A 26,689-nucleotide genomic window follows, 5' to 3' on the forward strand; every position below is an offset into this window, starting at 1 on the left:
GTGGGTTGCCATTTTGTCCTATTGACAGTGTCCTTTGCCTTACAGAAGCTTTGCAATTTTGTGAGGTCCCATTTGTCAATTCTTGATCCTAGCGTATAAGCCATTGGTGTTCGGTTCAGGAAATTTTTCCCTGTACCCATGTGTTCAAGGTTTTTTCCCCACTTTCCCTTCTATTAGATTCATCGAATTAGGTTGTATGGGGAGGTCCTTGATCCACTTGTACTTGAGCTTTGTACAAGGAGATAAGAAAGCTAATATCCAAAATGTACAAGGAACTCAAGAATTTTAACTCCAGAGAACCAAATAACCCTATTTAAACGGGGTACAGGGCTAAACAGAGAATTCACAACTGAGGAATCTCAAATGGCTGACAAGCACTTAAAGAAATGTTCAACATCCTTAGTCATCAGGGAAATGCAAATCAAAACAACCCTGTGATTCCACCTCACACCAGCCAGAATGGCTAAGATCAAAAACTCAGGTGACATCAGATGCTGGCGAGGATGTGGAGAAAGGGGAACACTCCTCTATTGTTTGGGATTGCAAGCTAGCACAACCAATCTGGAATTCAGTCTGGCAGCTCCTCAGAAAATTGGAAATAGTTTTACCTGAGGACCTAGCTCTACCACTCCTAGACATATACCCAAAAAGATGCTTTCATATATAACAAGGACACATGCTCCACTATGTTCATAGCAGCCTTATTTACAATAGCCAGAAGCTGGAAAGAACCCAGATGTCCCTCTACAGAGGAATGGATACAAAAATGTAGTTCATTTACACATTGGAATACTACTCAGCTATTAAAAACAATGATTTCATGAAATTCACAGGTAAATGGATGGAACTTGAAAATATCATCCTGAATGAGATAACCCAGTCACAAAAGAACATACATGGTGTGCACTCATTGATAAGTGTATATTAGCCAAGAAAAGAAGCTTGGAATACCCACAAAAGAACTCACAAACAATATGAAACCCAAGAAGAAAGAAGATCACACCAGAGTGTGGATTCTCAGTAGGGGGAAGAAAATAATCTCTGGGTAGTGGAGGGAGAGAGGGATCTGGGAGGGAGAGAGGAGGGGGAGGGAAAAGGGGTCCAGTTCAGATATGGGAGGAGATGGGGGAGAAGTACAGAGGGTCAGGAATTTGAAAGGTATGTAGCAGTGGGGAGGGGGATGAGGAGTAGCCACTAGAAAGTCTTAGATGCCAGGGACCCAAGAGGTTCCCAAGACCCAACAGGCCACCTGCCCACCTCAAAAATATTAGTCCAGAATTCGTCCTGTTAAAAGAAAATGCAGGGATAAAGAGTGGAGCAGAAACTTAAGGAAAGGCTATCCAGCGACTGCCCCACCTAGGGATCCATTTCATCTGGTGACACAAAACCCAGACACTATTGCTGATGCACTGAGTGCTTACTGACAGGAGCCCATTATAGCTGTCCCCTGAGAGGCTCTGTCAGAGCTGGACCAATACAGTTGTAGATGTACACAGTCAAACAATGGGGAAGTTAGGGCAAGGACTGTAGGAGCTTAAGGGGTTTGCAACCTTGTAGGAAGAACAACAATATCAACCAACCAGACCCCTCCCCCCAAACTCCCAGGGACTAAACCACCAACAAAATCATACACAGGGGTACCCATGGCTCCAGCTGGATATATAGCAGAGGAATGCCTTATCTGGCATCACTGGGAGGGGAGCCCCTAGGTCCAGTGGAGGTTTGATGACCCAGGATAGAAGAATGCTAGGCCACTGAAGCAGGAGTGGGTGAGCAGGTGAGAGGGCAGCCTCTAGAGGCAGGGGGAGGGAGGAGGGGATAGCCTTGTGGACTGGAAACTGGGAAAGGGGATAACATTTGAAATGTAAATAAATAAAATAACCAATAAAATTGTTTTCGCCATTCTGTTTTTTTTCTTTTTCCATATGAAATTGAGAATTGCTCTTTCCATATCTTTGAAGATTTGAAGATTTGAATTTTGATGCAGATTGCATTGAATCTATAGATTGCTTTTGGTTGGATGGCCATTTTTACAGTGTTAATCCTACCAATCCATGAACATGGGAGATCTCTCCATTTTCTGAGGTCTTCTTTGATTTCTTTCTTGAGAGACTTGAAGTCCTTATCATACAGATATTTCACATGTTTGGTTAGAATTACCCCAAGGTATTTTATATATTTGTAACTATTGTAAAGGGTGAAAAAAAGATGTGAAATCCTGTGTGTGTGTGTGTGTATGTGTGTGTGTGTGTATTTGGCCATGAACTTTTTGAATGAACCATGTGTGAGACGAATCCTGCATATCTAGAGTGTCAAGTTCTGAAATTTTGTGATGTATCTGTGTTTATAGTTGTGATTGCCTACAGCATATCTGTGTTCTGGGGTATGCTCTAGACTTTTATTCAAGGACATACATTTAATGGCCAGAAGAGTCACTTAGTTGTCCCCTGGTTTGCAGCACCATGACTTAGATATTATCTGGTTCCACTGTCATAGTTCAAATGTTTCAGTGTCATCGTAGTGTGGTGATTCTTAGTGTCAGATCATAGACCTCTCTGCCCACAAGTGGACTGTGTACCCAAAGACACACTAAGTTTTCCTCAGGAAATTAAGTCTTCAGTGCTCCCTTGGAATGTCCATATACTCCACTTATGACATTCAGTTATTGGCTTAGTGAGAAAAGGCACATTCTACCTAGCCTGACCTCTGACTTTGATCCCTGGGTCTTATGTGGCAAAAGAAGAGGACAGATGCCTGCAAGTTATACACACACACACACACACAAAATGTAATGTTTAAAAACACATTAATTGCATTTCATTAACTTTATTCTTCAAGAATCAAAAAAACAAAATTAACTGTGGCCTTAATGTAAAATGTAAGGGAAAAAGAGAAAGATCCGAATCTGTGAAAATTGCATTTTCTCTTGAATGATGGCAGAGTTTCTCCTTAAGGAGAGTTTGAAGTTAGAATTTGGTTTTAGACCTGTAAAAAAAAAAAAAAAAGATAGTTTGGGAATTCTGTGAATAGCATGCTAACAGTTTTCACATTTAAGATTTTCTTTCATTTTCCAGTGTTCTTTTTTGCCAATAAATTAAATGTTTCAATTCAAACACATAAAATTGACCTATAGTGTGCAGTACAATTAAGGTGAGTTTTATGCAAAAATATCATCTCTTACTTAGTGTCATTTTAAATGATGCATAATGGTTTTAATTCAGGACTCTAGATTCATGAGATATGAACAAACATACTATTGAACACTGATTACTTCATTAAAAGCATATTCATACAATGGTTTTGGATCAATAAGATATATAATTCCATATAAAATGCCTGCATTCATTCTTTTTCCTCTTTTATAGTCTCAAACGGTCTTTGAGAATCATCCCTTTCTTAGCACAAGTTAGTAAATAACAACTCAAATTCAAGATTTGTGCTGATGGCAGTCTAATGAAGGTGGTTTCTGTTCTCTCAATTAGTACCATGGAAACATGTTGTAGATTCAGCCCACATTTGAACCTGAACAGGCTCTAACTTTGTGCATTCTACCCACATTTGTACTTGAGTATGAGCTCAAAGGTATATCAAAATGAAAATCCAGAGAGAATGTTAACCAGTCTCAGGCCACTGCTGAGAAGGTAGGCGATTACTTTTCCTTGCCTGTAGCAACCTCTCAGATCACAGAGCTTTGTGTGGTATCTTAGACCTAGAACATGCACTCAGTTTGACAGGTGAAGAAATGTTTGTTATAACAGAACTCAGCATTCATACATTTTTTTTTGCATTCATACTTTTGTACCTCAATTGTTTCACCCTTTGTGAGATTTTAAAAGACCATTAATACTTCTCATTATTTAGCTTTCCTAGTTTTCAAATTATTTTAAGCTTTAGTAACTTATTCAAATAATCAAGTTTGCTTTGTGTTTAATATTCTGAAAGCATTCACTTAATATTCATTTGCTTTCAAAGTTAAGCATTTTACTTCTTTCATGTTTTAACTAAAAAGATATTTATGAGGTTCAACTTCATGGATCTTTCCAGGAATGGTATCTAAAGTAAAGAACTGCATGGGAAATATGTAATTCCTTTTATGCCATAAATAATAAAGTTAGAATGTGAACAATACTGTTTTAGATTTAATTACCTTCCCTTTCTCTCTTTGTCTCTCTGGTTTTGTCCCTCTTTCTACCTCTCCCCCCCCTCTCCTGTATACAGGGAATTTTACCTAGGGCTTTGTGTATGTTAGGCAACAACTTTATATTTAATTATATTCTCAGCCATTCCCCCTTTTCATTTTTAAAATCTCTAGCTAGACTTGGCTGGTCTTGAACTTAGGATCTTCCTGCCTCAATCCCTCTAGCATTTAGGATTATTGATCCACTACTACATGTGACTCTAGTATACAACTTGATTGAAGAAATGTCATTTTGGTAATTTTAGACCCAAAACATGAGAGTATATAAAGTATTTTACTTCATTGCTTGTATAAGCACAGATGAAATAAAACTAATAGATTAAAGAAGAATTGTAATCTTTGGGAAAATGTTTGATAAACGCTCAATTTTTCTTCATTTTGTAAAAACAGACTATTTCCATTTATTATTGAAACAAAAACTCATTTGCCAATGCTCTTTTTATTCCTAGTTACAATTCTACCTATTTTTCCTGTTTCCTTAACATGAGTTATCACTTGTACTAGTTTAGAATGTGTGAATAAGTCCATGTTGTTACCCAGATTGTTCATTTTACTTTTGCCCACTTACATTTATTGTCTTCTTCAATGTTTCCTTAGCGTTTCATGCTGCAGGTGAAGATACTGGGACTGTGGCAGTCTCAGGGATATTGACAGATACGGTGGAAGCTTCAGGATTGGCCACAGTATTTGTCACTGACTCTGTGGTAGAAACTGGTGTGGACACAGTGGGAGTAATGGGGTTGATGGTTGGAATGGCGGTGTTATCCTGATTTTCATTTGTAGGAATGGCAAGAAAGGATGGGCTTGGGAGGGCGTGAGGTACGCCAACAGGCTGGGGGAAGTTTGGCATTGGTTGCCATTTGGAGATTGGGGCTGGAGACCTAAGCAGAAATAGTTTTACAACAAATGGGTAATACATGTATGGGCTAACAGGCACAGGGGACCTGTACTGGTAGTAATTAGGTTCATAATAATTGCGGCTCAGGAAGGAGCGGACTGGTGTGTATTGGACTCTCTGCTCATCGTACACTACTTTGTTCTTCTCACGGCACTGTGGAAAGAGAAGGTTACACAGAAAGGTTCTGACTGTTGATCAAGATACAAAACAACTTCAACAGCTTTTGAAATAAGACGGTATTTTGTGTTGAGCAAATGGAGTACTGAAAGTATGGAATCTTGCATCATTATTTGATCAAATTTGGATATACACATCTCATGTATGATTTTCATCTTGTGGAACATTACTTGTAACAACATAGAATGAATATTTGTTTGTTGTGAAGAAATTAGGTCATTAATAATATAAAATATATTTCCTCATATGGAAATATGCCATATATGGAAAGTACTAACTAGGCATTCCATATTTAGTTACAGCACCTAAAAAAGTCTAATAGATAACTTTACCCTGCTATACACAAACACACACAATGTACATAAGCTCATATGGATATATCAATGCCATCATGATCTACATTATTATGTTATTTATTATTATGATCTATATTATTATTGATATTTGCTAATTAAGATTGTCATTAAAATAAGAAGGGAAGTTTATTATGAAGTAGGCTCTTAGAGCAGGGAGGGATTCATTTTATGACTTAAAATTACTTCCTTTCACCCAAAGAGAAAACCCAAGTTCTTAACATGCAGTTGGCTACAATAAAATATAATGTCAACAAGTAAATATAAGTAACTAAATGTAAAACTCCTTGTAATTTTTAAAGGTAATTTTGATCCCAAGAATTTACTCTAAAGAATTGTCTAATAGACACCTGTTTACATTTAATAATTAAGCAAGTGCTCAGCACTCCACAATTTTATAATCTCAAGGGCAAGAGAGAATACACTACTCTCTAGATTGATTCCTTTTTTAATTTATATTTCATATTTTTATTTTATTTTTCTGATGACACATGAAGTTCCTGGAATTTTGGAATGAGCGTGAAAACCAAGCCTACACATAGCCTACATTACGACGAAATCTAGCTTAAAAGAAACAGAACCTTTCACATGGTTAACTCTTAAACATAAAATGTGATTCTGTGTCTACCAGCCATGGAACTAATTATGGACATGGATACCCGGGAAGGAGTTGACCAGCCCACAGTGTCACAGAAAATAGGAATTTGAATACTAAAAAAGCCTACAGGTCTTTTAAACTTGTTAAAATGTTTAAATATTTATTTAGCTTTAAGACTAGAGGCATTTTGATAGGACTGAGTTCAGAATATAGTGCTTGGAATTCATGACTCTATCATGACAGCGATAATATCAACTTACGTTTGAATCTGGGTTTTGCACCTCTGCAGCCTAAGGAGTTACCAAGAAAGAAATCATGAGAAATATTTAAATAACTATTTAAAGTCTAAACATTTAATACTGAAAGAGACTGGAGCGTAGGAGGAATAGAAATTTCATCAGAAGGATTTCTGATCTTAGATTAGGATTACTATGCTTAATGTTTATGAATTATATTTATAATATTTTCTTTTATTTTTATTATTATTACTTTTATTTTTTATAGTCCAGTCGTTGCCCGCCTCCTGGTCCACTCTCCCATAGTTCCTCCTTGAATTCCTCCTTCCCCCTGTCTCCAAGAGGATGCCCCCCACCCCTACCAGGCCTTCCTACTCCCTGGGGCCTCAAATCTCTTCAGGGTTAGGTGCATCTTCTCTCACTGAGGCCAGACCAGGCTGTATTTTATAAATTACAAATCAATTTCTAGAGTATAGATATTTGCAAGGCTTTCTCTGCATGATAGAGTATGTATTATGGTAACTAAGTGACTATCTAGAAGAGTATTTATTCTTATAATACAAGTAGTAACCAGCTGTTGTGCTCCTTGAGCTACCTAGATTTTGATATTCATGTAACTAGAATTCTTAAATAAAATTTATTTAACATCTTATCAATAAAATTTAAATGAAATCAACTCACCAAAAAGGGCAGAGTTAATGCCAGAATATTCATGACTATGATAAAGTTCCTCATTATTGCACCTAAAAGTAAATTAAAAAATTAAATTAAGACATTTTGGTTAACAAGTTAGAAGTAGTTGCATATAATGTTTTGTTTGGGAGAGGTGGGGGAAACTCTGAATTTATGAGTAGATTTAGTCAGTGCAGAAAAGTATTTCTTTCTCAAAATAAAAGAAACACTGAACTTGAAGTAAAAATTAGATAAGTTAATTTTTGACTATGAACGTATCATAAAAATATATTCATCTATTCATTTGATACACATGGAGGGACTCATGACTCCAGATACACATGCAGTAGAGGACAGCCTTGTTGGACATCAAAGGGAGGAGAGACCCTTGGTCCTGAGAAGGCTCTGTAACCCAGTATAGGAGAATGCCAGAACAGGGGTGCAGCAGTGGGTGAGTTGGCAAGCAGGGGAAAGGGGAGGATGGGATAAGGCATTTTCAGCAGGGAAACAAGAAAGGGGACAACATTTGAAATGTAAAGAAAGAAAATATCTAATAAAAAAAATCTCCTGGGATTAAGTGCATTGCCAAACGTTGAGATTGTGGAGGTACAGCTAGGGCTTGGCAGCAAACCACGTGGGCTCTTATGGATGAGGGATTTATAATTCACACAAAGCTAGAGAGGATGCATAGACGCTCGCTCTGACTGATGGAAGATACAGTTAGAAAGGTTAGAACCTATAATGTAAAGATCTCGGTGTTCGGTGTTACAGAACAAGGCGTGGCTCTGTGAGCTGAAAATCATGCAGTGTGAGAAGACAAGGGTTTGAACGCAAGCTTGACCGCGACAGTGTAACAATTGTGAAATAATTTCTTCCTTCTAGGCCTTACATTTGTTACAGGACCTCAAACTGGGTCACGTCAAACATTCTGTGGCCCTTAATCAATGTATTAGCCATGGCACGGAACTTCTGGGAGGCAGCCTTTGTCATAAAATAAATTTACTGTTCCAGTAATATACTTGGAATGATGAATGCAGTGCTTTAATGCAGTGTAGATATGGCAGCTTAAACATCTCTGAGCTAGTTAAAGTCACCAGTTAGTCTTTTTCCAACAGTGTCACAATGCTCATCGCCTCGTTTAATTTTAATAGTTCTTAGATAACACGACACTTCAAACTTCCAATATGTTAGTATATACTGTATTTGTGATGGGAATACTGTATCTTACTGAAGCTATTGTTTCTGATAAACCTATGTAAATGTGAGTTATGGAGAAATAAGCTTTATAAGTGTCACAGAATCACCTGTGTGGCTCCACCCAGCAGGAGGGAAAAGGAGAGAATATCTAATCCTATTTTCCTGATGTGAGCCCCGGGTGGTCAGAAAGGCTGTTTGTTAAACTGACTTCAGAACCATCTCTAAGAAATCACTGAATTGCAGTTACCTCATGTGTAAACAAGTTTGTACAACCTAAGCAAAATGTTTCCTCGAGAGGATAAAATTCCTTGTTAAATTCATTATTTTCTCATTACTTTTTCAAATAATTAGCTGAAAAATAATATTTCTTTGCTTAAATCATAGACTCCTCTTCATAATTAAAGAGTATATAATTATTTTGTTTTTAAACTAATATTTTCTTATAGATATAATTCATATTATATAGCATATATAAATATATGTAATATTATATACATTAACGTTAAATGACAGGAGCTCCTTTTCAGTAAAAAGATAAGATTTTACTTTATAATCAGATACATACTGGTATATGCTTGTGGTTGTCACTGTCACTGTCTAAGGAGACATGATCTTTGAAACTATGGATTAAGTCATTTTTGAAATACATGCTAAAATTTACACTATAATAAAAGGAATTATCGATTTTAGGTAGCAATAAGACTTGAAGGTAATTATTGGGCTATTCTGAGTATTATAATAGTTCTAGCTTCCTGGGAAATTAGCTCTCTCTGTCTACAGCAGTAGTAAGCTTATGATATATATTAGAATTAACAATGTCTCATATAATTTGACAGTATCAAACCTAGACTTTAAGACAAAGCATAGTTTTTTTTTATCACAACAGTATCTAAAGTCTAATGTCTAAGTTAGACATTCATATTGAAGTGATACCTAGATGTACTTAAGCTTAGCAATCAAGGATAAAAGAAAGAAAATGTGATTCCAAACTAACATTGGTTGTTTCCCAAGTAGCTACTCTCCATCATCTCTCCCTGGGCAGAGCGTTAGTTACCTTTACTCCGAGTCAGTGCTTGCTTGGCAGTAGTGAGGCAGAGAAGACCCAAGATAAATAACCGAGACTAATTACAGGGTATTAGTACCACCAGTCAGAGCCCATTTCCCTCCTACTTTTTACACAATAGGATGATGACAGAAAGGAAAGATTTGAGGTCACCAGGGTCACCTGCAGGTCATTCTTAGTCAGCACATGACAGACCGGAAACAGATGCCAATCATGAGCATGCAGGGAAAACAACCAAACTCTTTAGAGAATGAATGTTCTGTGCTTTACAAAAATATAGGAAAATGTATAAAAATGTACTAATTACATTCTTAACCTACTCATTCCATCTAGCGGAAACTAAAGTTATTGCTAAAATAAAACAAAAACCCAATAGCCACAATTATTTTTCACATTTTTAAGTATTTTTACTTGAACTATGATTTCAAGTGACTTTATATTTAGTACAGCCCAGGTTGGTCATTTTTTCTTCCAAATTTACAACTACTTATTTAAAAAATTAACAATCTTAATTTCGTGTGCCTTTTGTACGTTAAATTCCTGCACGAAACATTTCCATCAATGTGAAGGCTGAGCATTTGGCTTCAGCATGCATCCGTCAACTGATCAAACACTGAAGGCACACTGTTTTTATGGTCCCTTAAAGTCCCATCTTAGATGCACAACATTGAGTGACTGAGTCAGGAATCATTGTTCTATTCTAAAGTCAGATCATTCCAATTTAGAACATGGATCGTGAAACTGCCAACGCTGTAAAAATGTTAGTAACATGTAGCCAAACAGGTACTTTGCCTAAATGATATCCTGCCTTACCTGTCCACCCCTACCCTCCCACCCCACCCCCATCCACCCTGGGGTAATGCTAACGGTGAGGTGACTTCACTTTGTGCAAGCCTCCTTAGATGGAGGCATTTACTGGAATCCATGTAGCGCTGCCTGAACGTAAATTAGAAATAATGTCAGCATTGTAGAATTTCTTCTATGTGTTCCTGCCTGTTTCTGGGAACTATTACGTGTCTTAGAAAGCTGGCAGCCTTGCTCTGATCCCGAGAATACCTGTGCAGGTTCTCCACAATAAGCCCAGGCTTCCTATTTCTCAGAAGTTTATTTCTGTTGTTCTTTCTGTGTTGTGTACAGCACAACAGCAGCCTGTGTATGTGGCATGTTAAATCATCCTATTGCCTCGGGATTTCAAGGCCCACCGGGTGATGACGGTGGGCGTTTATGGCCTGGCCAGTCCTCCAATCCTGAAGATGCTTTCTTTCTTCCTCTCTGCCCTTTCTCGGTCATCAATAAATCATTTGCAATGTAAACAAAGAATATAGAAAATAAAAATATTAAAAAAATAAATGTTTTAAGTTGTTTCATTATTTGGTTAAAAAAATAACCAAAAAAGAAGACTCAAACTTTTTTTTTTTTAAATATCACTTCAGAAGGGGAATGTTGTCCAGAATAGCTGCGAATTCTTGGAACCCTTCTCTTCAGAAAAGCATCTCTCAAGTGGATCCACTACTTGCTTCAAATGGAGGGGTTTGCAAAGCTAAATGGTATCCTATGATCCACATGGATTATTTGGTCAGGTTTTAGGCATTTTGAATGTAAAGGTTAACTAAAGCACATCCAGCCACTCCTGCTACTATGCAGGGCATAGTCAAGTACAGCACTTACTCAAATGCTATTGGCATGGGACATTCCGGTCTAAGGCACTTTAAGTCTGAGTAGCTTTGAGTGGTTATTGCTGAGTTTTTGAGTTGAATTAAGTAAACTCAAATGTGTAGCTATCTAGATGCTCTATCATTCTTCAAAGGAAAGCAAAAGGGATATAAAACTCTCACACCCTTAAATCTCCAAGGAGAATAACACGTTGCTGAGTAAGACCCCAGATGTGAATACTCAGTATTCTGACTCGCCACACTTAGATTTATGATACGCTCTGAATGCAAAGCAACCTCGCTCTATGAGAGGAGAGCCAGGAAGCTTCCTAGTCTGCTCCCAGCACTCTTGCCTGTGGGTTCTGGCAGTGTATGTCCATAGAATTGTTCACTTAGAGAGGCTGAGAGGAGGCTGCTATGAGCATCCTATTTTGAGCAATGTGAAAGGCAGTTTGAAGTATGTGGGAAGATAATTATTAACCCATGGGCACTCTTGATGGTAACACCTTGCTTGTGTTTTTTCCTTTTAAAGCTCTGATGTCCACTATAACTATTGTTTCTTTGCTGATATTCATATGAAACGAGCTTTATTTCCTGTCTTCTACTTGACCTCTTGTCTACCTCCTTAGTACTACAATGATCTCAATAAACTATTGTGTTCTCAGAGTACAGCGTTTCTGACAGTAGTTTCAGTGCAAATAACTCTTCCAGTTTCCTATTATACATAGTTATCATGGCACCAGAATGATTGGCATTTTAGTATAAAAATCTGTATGAGCTCTTAGCTATAAATAATAATCATGAAAACATAGCATAATAGTCTCATAGAAATTGCATTTTCTAACAGTAAGGTGTAGTATCAAGTTTTCTCTCTTGTAGTTGATTTACTTAAATCAACAGCTAGTTGATTAATTTAATAAGAACAGTAGTTTTTATTAAAAGAAGACACTAGGATGTATAACAGAAAGCCAGACTATCTGATTATATAAATGTGTAGAACAGGGGTTTTCAACCTGGGAGTCGAGACTTCCCCAATCCTTTTATGGGAACTATATGTCAGATGTCCTGCATATCAAATATTTAAATTATGATTCTTAAAACTAGCAAAATGGCAGCCATGAAATAGCAATGAAAAGAGTTTTATGGTGTGTGTGTGGGGTCACTACAGCATGAGAAACTGTATTAAAATGTTGTAGTACTAGGAAGGTTGAGAGCCCCTGGTCTAGACAGAATCTTCAGAGACTGTGAGGAGACACTCTGAGTCTCCTGGTGCTTAGCATGAGCATGACTTTTTACCTTAGCATTAGTGCACGGTTGAGTTGATGCTTCAGTAGTTAGAGTCTCTAGATTTCTGGAATCATTGCAAGGACACAGAAAAAAGGTAAGGGATAAGAGCAATTTCTGTTTCCATAATGCATTATTCCTAAATATGATCTAGGCCTGTGTAACCCTATATAATATTTACTTTAATAGGCATCCATTCATTTAATAGCTATCAAAACCACAGGTCACCATTCGTTCAAATCTAGCACACTTCACTAGATGCTCTTCTCAGTGAGCTGCTAGGAGCCTTTGGCACCCTCAGATTTTCTTGCTATAATGCTTTTGTTCCTCCTTATCATCAGTGCTCTAAATTTCTCTGTTGGTTCCTTTTATTGTCCCCAATCTTGGGAGAACTTTTCAGGACTCTCTCTGAGTCTACCATTGCTCAGTTATTTCTCACTATCCATGGTATGATTTTGGTTAATTAACTCCATTTCTCTCCCCTTAAATACCACCATTTACTTGACCAGCCTCCAGGTCAGGTGTCCAGTGTCTATGTGTAATATCTCCACTGACGTGTGAATTAGACTCTCCGGACCCTGCAGAAAGGAAGGGGAATGATCTCCAAACACATCTCGCTATTTGGCTAGTCCTTGAACCATCTCTTTTCTGATTCTCTAAACACTGCTTTGATACTCCCAGTTGTTGGAGAGAAAAATCCTTGGGTTTTAATCTTGTCTCTTTCTTCCCACAATCAATTAGAAGAACAGAAAGCCTCACGTAGCCTTATCTCCCAAATATAGTTCTATCTTCTAAAGTTCACCTTCCCCATTGCGGAAACCCCTCTGTCCTATGCCTAGACAATTCCAGTGGTTCCATCTCTCAGTCATTCTTCACAAATGTTTCTAAGAGCAGTTTTGAACATAACTCGTCTGAGACTTTTTTGGTTTTGGTTTTATTTTAAATTGTTTAGTTTCTTCCTATGGCACTTAGAATGCCTTCCACACTCTTTACCAGTACCTGCCATTTTTGGAGTGCTTTTAAATCTTGGTTCTTTTTGTATTTCCTCTCACTGTGATCCAGCTTGGATGACTGTTTGCTTTTGGGAGCTAGCTAGCATGTTCTGCTCTACCTCTCCCTCTCTCTCTTTCCTCCCCCCATCCAATCTAAATTTCAGTTTGACTCTTCCCTTCAGAGATGCTTGCCTTCCGAAGTCACCTTTTGCTCTCTGGTCTTTTGTTTCAATTTTTGTTTCCTTCATGACACCGCAACATGAGTTTTGAAACTTATAAAGGAAAACAAATTCACACTTTTTGAGCCCCTGTTGGAAACATATTAAATATTCAAACGTTTGTTCTACAAATGGTTATTAGGAATTTATATTTAAGGGTGGACACCCATATTATCTCACACTACAATCGATTATTTTGGAAAGGAATGTTGCTGGAACTCTGCACACCTGTAAGGTATTTATCCACTAAGGTTCAGCTAAAGTTACCCACGGGGCCTTTCCTAATTTAGGAGGAACTAATTTCTTTGTCCTTACCACCCCTACCCTCAGACTCAACGAGCACCGGGAAAGGAGAGGCAGGAAGAGCATTGGACTCAGGTAAGGACTGGAGTGAATCGGGCTCTTCTGGACCTGACATGCTCTTGTGAACTCCAGTCAGTCTACATTCTAGCACTCAGAAAGGAGCCACTTAGAATCTTGACCTCTGAGGAGCTATTGACATATCATGGCTTCTCTGGGAGTGTTCGTTATCTTTGAGACCCTACTTGGGCCTGCTGAGCTGGCTCAGCGGTTAAGAACACTGACTGCTCTTCCGAAGGTCCTGAGTTTAAATCCCAGCAACCACATGGTGGCTCACAACCATCTGTAATGAGATCTGATACCCTCTTCTAGTGTCAAAAGACAGCTTCAGTGTGCTTACATATAACAATAAATAAATCTTAAAAATAAAGACACTGGTTGGTGGGCCATACTCCAGTGGATGGCCCTGGCTAGTAATATATGAGAAGAAAAAGTTGGACGAGAGAGAGAGAGAGAGAGAGAGAGAGAGAGAGAGAGAGAGAAATCTTGAAGAATAGGGAAGATGGTGGCAGGGAGAGGGCATGAAATCTGAGAGAAGTTAGAGGTGACTACAATCAGTATTGTATGTATAAAAAAATACTAAAAGCAAACAAACCAAAACCAAAACCAACCTGCAAAAATAAGTATAATGTCATATCGTTATAATTATATATATTATTATATATTATTCTCCATGAATTCGCTCCCTACTATATCTATAAGCTGGGTACACCTTGAACAGCACTGTTTGGGAACACACTAGTTTTATTAACTATTTTTTATTGGATACTTATTTATTTACATTTCAAATGTTATCCCCTTTCCTGGTTTCCTCTCATCCCCCTATCCCATCCCCTTCCACTTGCTTCTGTGAGGGTGTTCCCTTACCTACCCACCCACCCCCACCTTCCCCCTGGCATTCCCCTACACTGGAGCATCAAGTCTTCACAGGACCAAGGGCTTCTCCTCTCACTGATGCCCTACAAGGCCATTCTCGGCTTCATATGCATCTAAAGCCATGGGTCCCTCCATGGTTGGTGGTTTAGTCCCTGGGAGCTGTGTGTGTGGGGTCTGGTTGGTTGATATTGTTGATATATATATGATATATATATATATATGAAATTTTATAATGCAAACATTTTAATGATAAATACATATCTTTGGAGTCTTCTGATGAGATGTTTATTGCAAGGAGTATACTTTGGAAAATGATTCACTAGGTGGTCCCAAACCTACAAACTAACATTAGATTCCAGATAAAAATGGAGGTTTGATTGACAGGTTTTATTGGGATACTTTCCTACCAATATGTTCTTAAAGATGTTCAGAGATTAAAGATATTGCCTAAATTTTCTGATGGACAAAATGGTTAATTTTAATTAATATACATGTATCATAAATCTGGATAATCAAAAAATACATGGTAGCATCTCTCACTTAACCGCCCTCCCAAAGTTACTGTGTCATAATGAGAACTGAATAAAATCAAAGCTGTATGCTGAGCCTCAAGGACATGTATCAATGATTAGAGAGAGGAAGGAGAAGAGAGAGAGGGAGGGGAGAATGTATACCCAAATCCTCCTAGATTATAATAACCATTGTCAGTCTTAGGTCCCTAGACTCTTGGTTGCTCATGAATCTGGGCCTTCCATTTTTCTTCCATTACAGGTCTTACAGTTCTACAATGGCACCCAATATGTCAGCATTGGCTTCAGAAGTGATCCCTATAAAATCAGTTTACCATAGCATTTGGTCCCCTTGATGTCCTAATAGTAGAGGCTTTGGTAAAGGATTATTATCCAAGTGCATGAGGAATCTTTAATCCCCAAAAATGACTAGGGAAGACTGAAGCTTCTAGTCTAGCTAAGTGGCTAGTTAGACTGACCTTGACTTTCAGCCAGGATGCACACAGAGACTAATGTTTCCATGGTTGGTGCACAGGGTCTCATCACAAGGACAAGTTTATTGCAGTGGAAAAATACAGTCTAAGAACTTTCCTAATTTTCTGATAATTAACCATGGACACAAGGGTAGCCATTGTGACACAATGAAAGGCTCATTGTCCAACAGAGATTTTGTTGGATGACTTTTGTACCTTTCCCTCCTGCAGGGCATTACTCTGTGTTCAGCATCAGGTTAGTAGGAAGTGACAGTGAACCAGATAAATTGTCTTTATATCATTTTGCTATAGAAAAAAAAACTCATGACACTCAATAAACTAATGTCCTCAGGAACTTGAATACATGTATAATGATATGTGTGAATTGTATTCAGACCAAAATTATGACTTGATATTTTATGGGTCCTATTGATCCTATAGCAGAAAATGGATAGCCAAGTGTAGAACTGTAAGACCAAATGGCTGAACTAAAATTGTAATTGAATAGAAAAAAATTCATCAGTATTTAAATACTGATCTTAATAATTTCATTTCCTGAGAGAATGAAATTTTTACCATCTTCCACATTAATATATATGAAAATGCTCCTTTTAAAAAAAATTTAGGAATTGTTAATCCTTGTTAATATATTCAACTTAGCAGTCACTGAGCATCTAAGGACTAGAATACATTTAGATTGATATCATAGTCCATGGCTTAAGTGAGATGCAGAAAATGATGTGGATTGTTATACTAGAAGGTGCAGCGTGGCCACACTTATAAAGGGCAGAAACAAAGTACCATGGGAGAAGGTCATAGTGAGGACGGTTTTGTTTTGTTTTGCTTTGATTTGACGGACTGAGATATTTGTTATGAAGATCATAATATTTGGCATGATTCTTAAAAGATGCAATATATTGAATCTGAATACTGAATGGGAGGACTGTATGCTTCTTGAGGAGAACTCACCATGGCAAAGGCATAGCCTGGTTGTAGACAATGGCAATGCCTAGATTTTCAGAGCTTGGGATATATGGGAGCCAAGTGATGGGAGAAGGATTTGAAAAGAAACTTGGTATGTGAGTCTTGAGGGCCTGTGTATGTGTGTGGAGTGGGTGAGAGGCTGACTTTACACTGTTGTACTAAGGAGCTTTCAGTGAAGATTGGTCATATCAGAAATGACGTTCAATTTGTGCTTTGAGGACATGCCAGAGAAAGTGTGGCAGCTAACAGTCATCTTAAGAGCCAAATGATGATTCTTCCTTCTAAAGTAAAGTAAAAATAGGTTTAACTAGTCCCTGACCCTGACTCAGAGTTTATTTTAGCACAAGTGTTACTGAACCCACAACAGAGGGGTCCAGTGGATCTACCTTTGCATTTCTGACACGTGCCGGAGCTATGGACATCTAAAATCCACAGGAGTTCTTTAATCTTCAGTTTCTCCACATAAAGAGATTTGAGAAGATTTAACTTTGCTGTGACTTTTTAAAGCTCTTGTAAGAATGATTGGTGTTCTGTTCAGGAACTTTCCCCCTGTACTGATGTCCTCAAGGGTCTTCCCCAGTTTCTTTTCTATTAGCTTCAGAGTGTCTGGCTTTATGTGGAGGTCCTAGATCCATTTGGAGTTGAGCTTAGTACAAGGAGACAAGGATGGATCAATTTGCATTCTTCTGCATGCTGACCTCCAGTTGAACCAGCACCATTTGTTGAAAAGGCTATCTTTTTTCCATTGGATGTTTTCAGCCCCTTTGTCGAGGATCAAGTGGCCATAGGTGTGTGAGTTCATTTCTGGATCTTCAATCCTGTTCCATTGATCCATCTGCCTGTCACTGTACCAATACCATGCAGTTTTTAACACTATTGCTCTGTAGTATTGCTTAAGGTCAGGGATACTGATACCCCCAGAATTTCTTTTATTGTTGAGAATAGTTTTAGCTATCCTGGGTTTTTTGTTATTCCAGATGAATTTGAGGATTGCTCTTTCTAACTCTGTGAAGAATTGAGTTGGGATTTTGATGGGTATTGCGTTGAATCTGTATATTGCTTTTGGCAAAATGGCCATTTTAACTATATTAATCCTGCCGATCCATGAGCATGGGAGGTTTTTCCATTTTTTGAGGTCTTCTTCCATTTCCTTCTTCATAGTCTTGAAGTTCTTGTCATACAGATCTTTCACATGTTTGGTAAGAGTCACCCCAAGGTACTTTATGCTGTTTGTGGCTATTGTGAAGGGGGTCATTTCCCTAATTTCTTTCTCAGCCTGTTTATCCTTTGAGTATCATTATTTGCAGATGATATGATAGTCTACCTAAGCGACCCAAAAAACTCCACTAGAGAACTCCTACAGCTGATAAACAACTTCAGCAAAGTGGCAACTTATAAAATCAACTCAAGCAAATCTGTAAGAATGATATTAATGCTATTTTAAGGATATTAACTATTACCGGCTTCTTGGGTTTAAAGACAACATGTTTTTGTTTATGTCCATTGCCAATGATTTGAGCCTACTCTTCTGCAGTATATAAGGTACAGATTCAGTTGTTGAAACATATTTTAGTGAAATTAGGTAAGTTCTGTCTCTTGGATACTCTGAATGCATTTATACAACATAAGCCTGTGAACGCTTTCGTTCGGGGAGTTTCAGGGCTGCTGCCTCAATCACCACTATTCATGTTTTTCTCAATTGTTTAGCAGTCAAGTATATTTAGGACTGGCAGACAGCTAAGTAAACGAAGTGATTTCCATGTGTTGTGTTTTGAATGGGATTGACTCCCATAGGCTTACATATTTGAATGCTTGTTTCTGCAATTTATGTAACTGTTTAGAAAGGATTAGGGAGTGTGGTCTTGTTGGAGGAGGTGTATCACTTGGGGGTGGGCTTTGATTTTAAAGGTCCATACTATTCCCAGTTGGCTGTCTTTCTTCCTGCCATGTACTGTGATTGAGATATAAAATCTCAGCTACTTCTCCAGCACCACGCCTTCCTTTTTTTATTATATATTTTTATTTTCTATATTCTTTTTTTATTTTCTATATTCTTTGTTTACATTCCAAAAGCTTTACCCTTTCCAAGTCCCCCCCCCCCCCCCCGATATGTCCGATATGTCCGATAAGTCCTCTTCTCTTCATCCATTCTCCTATCATCCCCCCTCCCTTTTCTCTGTCCTGGTACATTCAGCAATTAATAACAATGAATTCATGAATTTTTTAGGCAAATGGTTGGAACTAGAAAATCCTAAGCGAGGCACCATGCCTTCCTGATGTCATAATCCCTGGCTCCAAAAATGTAAGCAAGCCCCTAATTAAATGTTTTCTTTTATAAATTGTCTTAGTCATGGTGTCTCTTCAAACCGTAGAAGAGTAACAAAGATAACATGTAAGCATACAGACAATGAGTTTTATATCCAGAACTAACAAAACAACAACAACAACAACAACAACAACAACAGGTACATTGACACGCATGTCTAATCCATTGAGGTTGCTAGACAGCCCTCCTACATTAATCAGCAAGCATCAGGCCAATGAGAAGCCATGTCTTGAAAATCAAAGTGGAGGGCACCTGAAGGAGCACTTGAGGTTGAACTCTGGCTTCTATCAATGTACATGCATATTTGGACAGACACATACCTAGGTATATAATACACACGCACATATTAAAATATGATAAATTTTATGTTTCACTTCTATTATAATAACTATATTATTCTAACACTGGCCTGAGTATCAAGTTGCTTTCCAAATTCTTGTCTCTGTTCCTTATGTCACAGCAACTCTCACACCTCATTGCAGAAGTTTCTGTGAATTATGGGTGGTGAAAGCAGAAATTGGAAATTGTTCAAAATTCACAGGTTAAATGTCTGTGTCATTCTCAGCCATAAATGGGACATAAGTATCCTATTCCTTACTTAAGGCTTCGGGACAGTAGTGGAAAAAGTGATAAAAATATTGTAAGAACCAGAGTTTGAGAAAAACTAGAATAAAGATTCTCTAGACATGACAGGACTACCGTGCTCCTGAGCCCACTGTGGTTCTGGTTGTTTGCATAAATCCTACCACAATGGAACCATTCCACATCCTATCATGAAGTGGAAGCCTCACAAGTCTTCACCCCTAACTGAGAAGTTATGTCAGTTGATGGTTTCTGGGAGGAGAGTCAGCGTTTTTAAGGATGTGGCTCATGTGGATGGCCAAATAACCACAAGTTTATGGGCAACTCAACTTAGACATGGTGGGCTATTTAAAAAAAAATGAAGAGGACGCAACATTGGGAGATGAAGATCTGGGAGAAGTGAGGGAGTGGTGGGAAGGACGAATGTCATCAACATGCATTATATGCTTGTATAAAGTTCCCCCAAATTAATGAAATGTTACATTTAAAAATGAAAAATTAATAGTCCTAAAAACTTAAAAACTCAGGGCTTTCCCTTTCATGCTTAGTAGAAAGACTGCCAAAGAGACCACAGCATATCCAATTGCATTTATTTTTCTCTCTTAACAGGAATATTGATCCTTCAAGGAAGTGGTTCACACTCAATTTCAATATAACCTGAAATAAAGGGAAGGTATATGATTTTAATCCAAATGGATCATTCTCTAGAGAACTTATAAGATATATATGCATATATGTATACACATATATTGTATTTTCTCATATATGTTGTCATACATGTAGCTCAAGACTCAGAAAACATTCAGTACATGAATGCTGAATAGTATAAAAAAGTCAGAGCCTTTGTGTGTGTGTGTGTGTGTGTGCATGCATGTACTCATGTGCATGAATGTGTGTGAGTGTGTGTATGTATGTGTGCATGTGTATGTGTGTGTACTTGTGTGTGTACTACATATGTATATGCATTACAGTGAGAAGTTTTTTGTTTTCTAAAATAATGTTTTGGGTCTGTATTTTGTCTACGATATAACCTGTGCCCAATCTATCCAGGACTTGCAGACTTATCACTTTCAGTCTGGTATGTTGAGATGACAGTAACTATCTTTTAAGTGAAACATGAGGCTGTAGGTTTTTTTTTAATGTTACACTTACAACATTGTTTTGGGTTTTTAGCATTAAAAATCTTACAATATTTTTCTAAGGATTAGGATGAACTTTCCTTTATGGTCTAGATTTATAAGTTCATCTAGTCTCAGTTTTATATTAACATTTTGTTTCTCCTAGTTCCTGTGATTCATCCCAAAGTAAAAAACCATATTAGTAGAAAATGCTTAAATAAAAATGTGAAAACAGACTTTTATTGTAATGTAGCTAATAAGGACTTTAAACTGTTGTGTCATTGGATAAGAAGGAGACATAGTATATAACTCTACTGTTGGTACCAAGAGATACCTCTGTTATCTACCAAAGGAAAAATACTGAAACATATGTATACTAATAGCTAGGAGCAGTGTAACATCTATGTTCATGGTGTTATGTATTCACATTCACAAACAGGAAACAGAACAGTCAAAGTGATTGCATTATTCATACTCACCTTAATAATCCAGTGTGAGTTTTAAGGAGCTGTAGTTGTACGGGGAGCGAAGGGCACGGACAAAGGATTATAATAAGGATAATAATACCACGGGTAGCCTTGATAAAAGAATCGTGGGTATGCACCAAATGGATACTCGTATGGGGGAAAAGAAATCCGTATAGGTAATTCATCGCTGTCACTGGCCTGTTGATAAAAAGGAAAGACTTGTCTTACCCTTGTTCTCTTTCATGTAGGCTTGTCTTCTTAAGAAGAAAGCTTAAAAGGTCTAAATTACTTGCAGTTTTTATTTGTAAAAACAACAAGGGCTTGATTATTTCCATTTAGAAAATTAGAGATAAGTATATTCCAAATCTTAGACTTCAAAGCAAAATTTCAAATACTTCTTTCTATGACTATAAGGCAATGATAAGAGAGGAGAAGGCTCTGCAATATGTATCTCTTTGATTCATATGACCATTAACTGAACCACATATTGAAAATCAACTATTTCTTTCTCTCATTCTGTGTCTACATTTCTATCAGTTTTTGTGCTAATAGGTGAAGTACTATATTATTGACCTAAGTATGACCACGTCAAGGATCTCAGTGTCTCAGACCAATGGGAATGGCAAATCAGGTTCAGGCTCAGAAGGCTTAAAGCCTTTCCCTAGCTAATGTATGACATGTTTATGGTTGGATAACCAGTGTGTACAGAAAGCTTCAAATGTTTTCTCCTCCCAAATGACTGCGATCTGAGAGTGATCCTATCCTTCTGCTGACATTAGCTAACCTACCCCCTCCTCATTCTTGCTATACAAAATAGAGTGCTGAGTTTCTAGGCTGTCACAGGTACATATACATGACAGATCACATGACCTACTCCATCCCAATTTTTGTGTGTCTGTCTGTCTTTTCTTCATTCCCATCCTCCCATTTTTCTTGAATGTTTTTGCTTGTCTGTCCATACCAAAATATTGTTTTACTGATTTTTTTTCCCCTGCTTTTGTCATCAAGACTGGCCTACTACCATCTGTAATGGGGTGTCAAATGTTCTTAGATCATTTGTCCTTAGACAGATCACTTGGTCAAGGAAGAGGGTGCCTTTAAGAGGTGGGGCCTTGTGGGAAGTTCCCCTGTGAGAACTGCACTGGGCCCTCTGTCACAGTGACTCCCAGCTAAATCTGCATACCATGGTTCCATGATATGAAAAGATATTTGTCTCTATATAGGCAGATATTACCAATTTATTTATACTGAATTCAGGTACTCCTTCAAAAATCAAACTTTATACCCCAGTCTAATGTAATGCTAATACTCCAAAGATTCTTGAGAATCTCTGCAGAGGTCAAGAGGTTTGGATGAATAAATGCATTTACTCACAGTTCTCTCTCTCTCTCTCTCTCTCTCTCTCTCTCTCTCTCTCTCTCTCTCACACACACACACACACACACACACAGACAATAATATGGCAAGATGAAAAGCAACTTACACTTCGCTTTTCTCGTTCCTGCTCCTCAGGCACCTAAGAGTCAATCAGTGAAATTAACTTGTGCTGATGAAAACACATGAGAAATATATACATGTACAGAGAAATAATTAAACTGCATTCTAATATTGTTTCATGCTACCCATTGAAATAAAGAACTTGGTTATCCAGATGATATAGAGACAATTTTCAGGAAAAAAATGTTACCAGTCATCATGATTGCTTTTTCTTTTTGTGGTGCTGAGGACCAACCATCAACTCTTGGGCTTCTCAAAGTTAGTGTCTAGGCTGCTGTTTGTCAACTTGACACAGGTAGGGTTATTTGGGAAGGGGAACCTGACGTCTTTATCTGATTTCTCTTGAGAAAGTCTATAGGACATTTTCTTCTTTAATTATTGACGTGGAAGGACACAGGCCACTCAGTGCAGCACTATCCCTGAGCAGGTGGTCCCACGTTGTATGGGAAAGCACAATGAATAAGCCATGGGAGGCAGCTCAGTAAGCAGCACCTCTCCATGGCCTCAGCATCAGTTCTAGTCTCCTGTTCCTGTCTTTCGTTCCCGCTCTGGCATCCTTTAGTGATGGACGGAGTGTGATCCAAGACCTGCAAGCTGCAATAAAGCTTTTCCTCCCCAAGTTGCTCTTGGTTATGGTGTTTATCACAGCAATAGAAACTAAGACAGCTCGCAGGTAAGTGCTGTCGCACTGGGTGATGATGTTCCCATTCCTTAGAGCGTCTTTTTAAATGTTACTATATTCGCTACGCCACAAAAACTACATGGGATCAGTCATGTACCGAAGAGCATATGACATTTGCTGAAATACAACGCTACAGATCAGGTTTTGAGCATATGACATTTTCTGAACTATAATGCTACAGGTCAGGTTGCAAGTATTGGTATGCACTAAAGTGTGAAGTGAGAGTAGCAACATCAAGGAGAATTGTGAACCCAAGGTTCCTAAACACTTCAGTGGTTAGATGTGAGTACTCACCGGGAGACAGGCACTTAGTGCCAGGATGGCAGAGAGCAGGAGAAGAGCTTTCATCTTATTTAGAGTGTCCTAGACATCACAAAGAAGACTGAATATTAACGGAAATCCAGAAGATACAAGCCTGGTACAGTGTATGTAACTAACAGCTCTCTGGACTTAGCTGGTCATTTGCAGTTTTATTGTCTGTTTACTAGTGGAAAACTTTCAAAAGTAAATACATGGATGATTTGCGATTCTATGACTTCATTATACCAATTCTTAAATTAACTATTCACATATTTATTTATGCATGCTGTCTTAAAGACCTTATTAACTAGAGATTTACTGGTCAGTATGTAATACAGTCTTCTAAAGAATATTTATTATTTTGCACTGAGGAAAATTCTCATTTCTCACATCATTAGCATCATTTGGGGACGACTTTGAGATCATGGCTATTCGTTTTTATCACTTACTGAGTTTTTCTATGTAACTATGAGACAGAAGATTAAAATATAAAATAGTAAAATATTGCCACATCTTGAACTCTGTCTTTGTTTCTTTCTCTTCATATCAATGAAAATGTAACTAGAGTTTACAGCATATCAGGAGATGATTGATGAGTTTAAAGACAGGTATTTAAGAGTTTTGTCAAGTTTAGCCTTCTAATGGCTAATTCTCAGCATAGAACATCAATAGTATAGCCCCTCTCCCTATTTCCACACCTACAGATACACTTCTACCTTCCTTGTTCAAACATGGCTCCAGCCACTCTCAAGGATATAACAGAAAGCCTGAGCTCTTTCAGGTGGGGACTTCTCAGAGATAGATAATTATGCCTTTGTAATGCAAAGCAACATGTGACATATACTATACACAGAAGTTACAAAATATTGAGAGCATGTAGAAGAGAAAGAATGGGGGAAAAGGTTTTGAGGAGAATAAAATTGTAGAGAACTTTATACAAAGATATAGTTTTCAAGGATTATTTAAAAATCCCATTAAACAGAGATAAAAGACAGACTCCTTTTTATAGTTGCTAAATGCCATAATTACCAATGACCTTTTTTTTTGCCTGAAGCCATAGCAATATATTTTTATGAAAAGTCTTATGAATGAGTGAGATGTATTTTGTGGCACCATCAATTTCATTCAAAGGTTTATATAAAGGGGAATTTAAATAATTTTTATATTAAAATCAATATGACATATTAGAACGGAGTATAAATGGTGATGCTTTAAAGATGAACAGGATGTTACTAGAAAAGTGGTAAATTCTTTTCTTTTTCTGTCAAGACAGAGTCTCATTGTTTAGCTCTGGCCATCCCAGAACTCACTGAGTAGACCAGGTTGACCTCGAACTTACAGAGATCCATTCACCAGCCTTGCCTTCCAAATGCTGTCACTAAAGATTTGTACCACTACATGTGGCAAGGTCAAAATTGGTCAATTCTTCATACCCACAGAACTCCTGAAATATTTGCTGACTTGGTCCATAAAATTCAAAATGATGAACCAGACTCTATTTCCACACGCCCACGCCCAAATCAGTGCCCCATCCTCACAAAGATTTCTTTATGGTCATTCTTAAAATATATCCTTACTATAGAAAAACAATGGTTTTAAATTTTTACACACAGAGATAGACAAAAGGATAGTCAAATTATTGTTTGTAATTTCAAGCAAGTGGTAGTTTGTAAAAATTAATTGCACATACACCGTCTACCTCCTAGAACAGCTGTATGACCATAGCTTGCAGCATGAGTTCAGAGATTTCTTACCTGGAACTCTCCACTCAGCTCCTTCTCTCTGACTCTCCTGTCGTCCTCAGTGGTGGATGACAGGCGCCTCACTGCTGCATCTCTTTTATACTCTCCCAGTGCCATGGACTGGAGAAGCCCAAGGCTGGGATGCCACTCCCTGGGATCAGTCAGTATTCTACTGGCTCAACTATCGTAATCCATCGAAACTGAGACCTTGGCAGGTTCATGGAAACTATGGTTGGGTGATGCAGAATATTTCCATTGTGGTTTTCCTTTAAATCTTGTCTCTCACAGATTTGGGGCTTATTGCTCTATAAACATTGGTGTTGCATATCTATTATGCCATTTAATCTCTAAAACAGCCAGCAACAAGTGCAAAAATGATTATCAGATCTTCCCATTGTGTAGGTCAAGGGCCTGAGAAACTGAGAGGGTTAGTACTTGCTTTAAAATACCACAACCAGAATTCTGCCAATATTATGTTGATTGCTGCAACTGGTTTCTAAGGCCCACCTATAACCAGCATTTTACAATGTTACTCCAAGGGGAGAGAAATCCAAAGAAATCCAAAGTTTATTATCTGTAACAACATTTATCCTTGTTTCTCTGACTCTTAGAGAACTGAACTGGTGATCTGCTAAATACAATATATCACCATATATTAGTATTCATTTTAAGCATTCTGAAGTCAAAGTAGGTTCTCATCCAGGGGTAGAAATGTTAAGTGCATGTTTGCATGCCATTGTGTGTGTGTGTGTGTGTGTGTGTGTGCACGTGTATTATTTGACATGTTTGAAAGTGGATGCCTTTCCTAAAAGTTGATTTTAGTTTCTTTTACTTAGATGAAAGTATTCTAGTCGAAATTGCTGTCACTTATTTTTGAGGCCCAGATACACTTTCTGTCTTCATGTAATTTTATGTGTCTTGACATTTAACAATGACTTTTTATTAAAATGCCAAAGTTCTATTTTCCTTTCATGGTTTCTTTAGATTATTTTATTTTTTTCATATAATATGTTTTGATGACATTCTCTCTCCTCCTATAACTCCTTCCACATTCTCCCCACCTACCCACCCAATGTCATGTTGATCCTTATTTCAAAATTCCCTCAAAACTCCTGCTTTCTCTTGTTTTTTCTTTTTCCTTTCACAGCATCCTTATGTATTCTGCTTCCTTGACAAACTTATTGTATGTACTTGACCATGAATGGCTTTTGTCCTCACTTTGAATGAGTAGGGTA

The 26,689-nt window shown here is 37.8% G+C and overlaps 1 protein-coding gene across 1 annotated transcript; it reads right to left on the reverse strand.

The window, feature by feature from the left end:
• Nucleotides 1-4,777: 4,777 nt before the first annotated feature.
• On the reverse strand, nucleotides 4,778-25,571 carry LOC127696712 (kappa-casein-like). Its single transcript, XM_052199682.1, has 7 exons — nucleotides 25,467-25,571; nucleotides 23,707-23,775; nucleotides 22,717-22,749; nucleotides 21,287-21,431; nucleotides 7,142-7,203; nucleotides 6,485-6,514; nucleotides 4,778-5,249 (listed from the first exon to the last, which is right to left on the reverse strand). The coding sequence occupies exons 1-7, from the start codon at nucleotides 25,569-25,571 to the stop codon at nucleotides 4,800-4,802; spliced, it is 894 nt and encodes a 297-aa protein (XP_052055642.1). The 3' UTR covers nucleotides 4,778-4,799.
• Nucleotides 25,572-26,689: the final 1,118 nt, after the last annotated feature.

This window comes from Apodemus sylvaticus, chromosome 11 (genome assembly GCF_947179515.1).
Source record: "Apodemus sylvaticus chromosome 11, mApoSyl1.1, whole genome shotgun sequence".
Taxonomy (NCBI): domain Eukaryota; kingdom Metazoa; phylum Chordata; class Mammalia; order Rodentia; family Muridae; genus Apodemus; species Apodemus sylvaticus.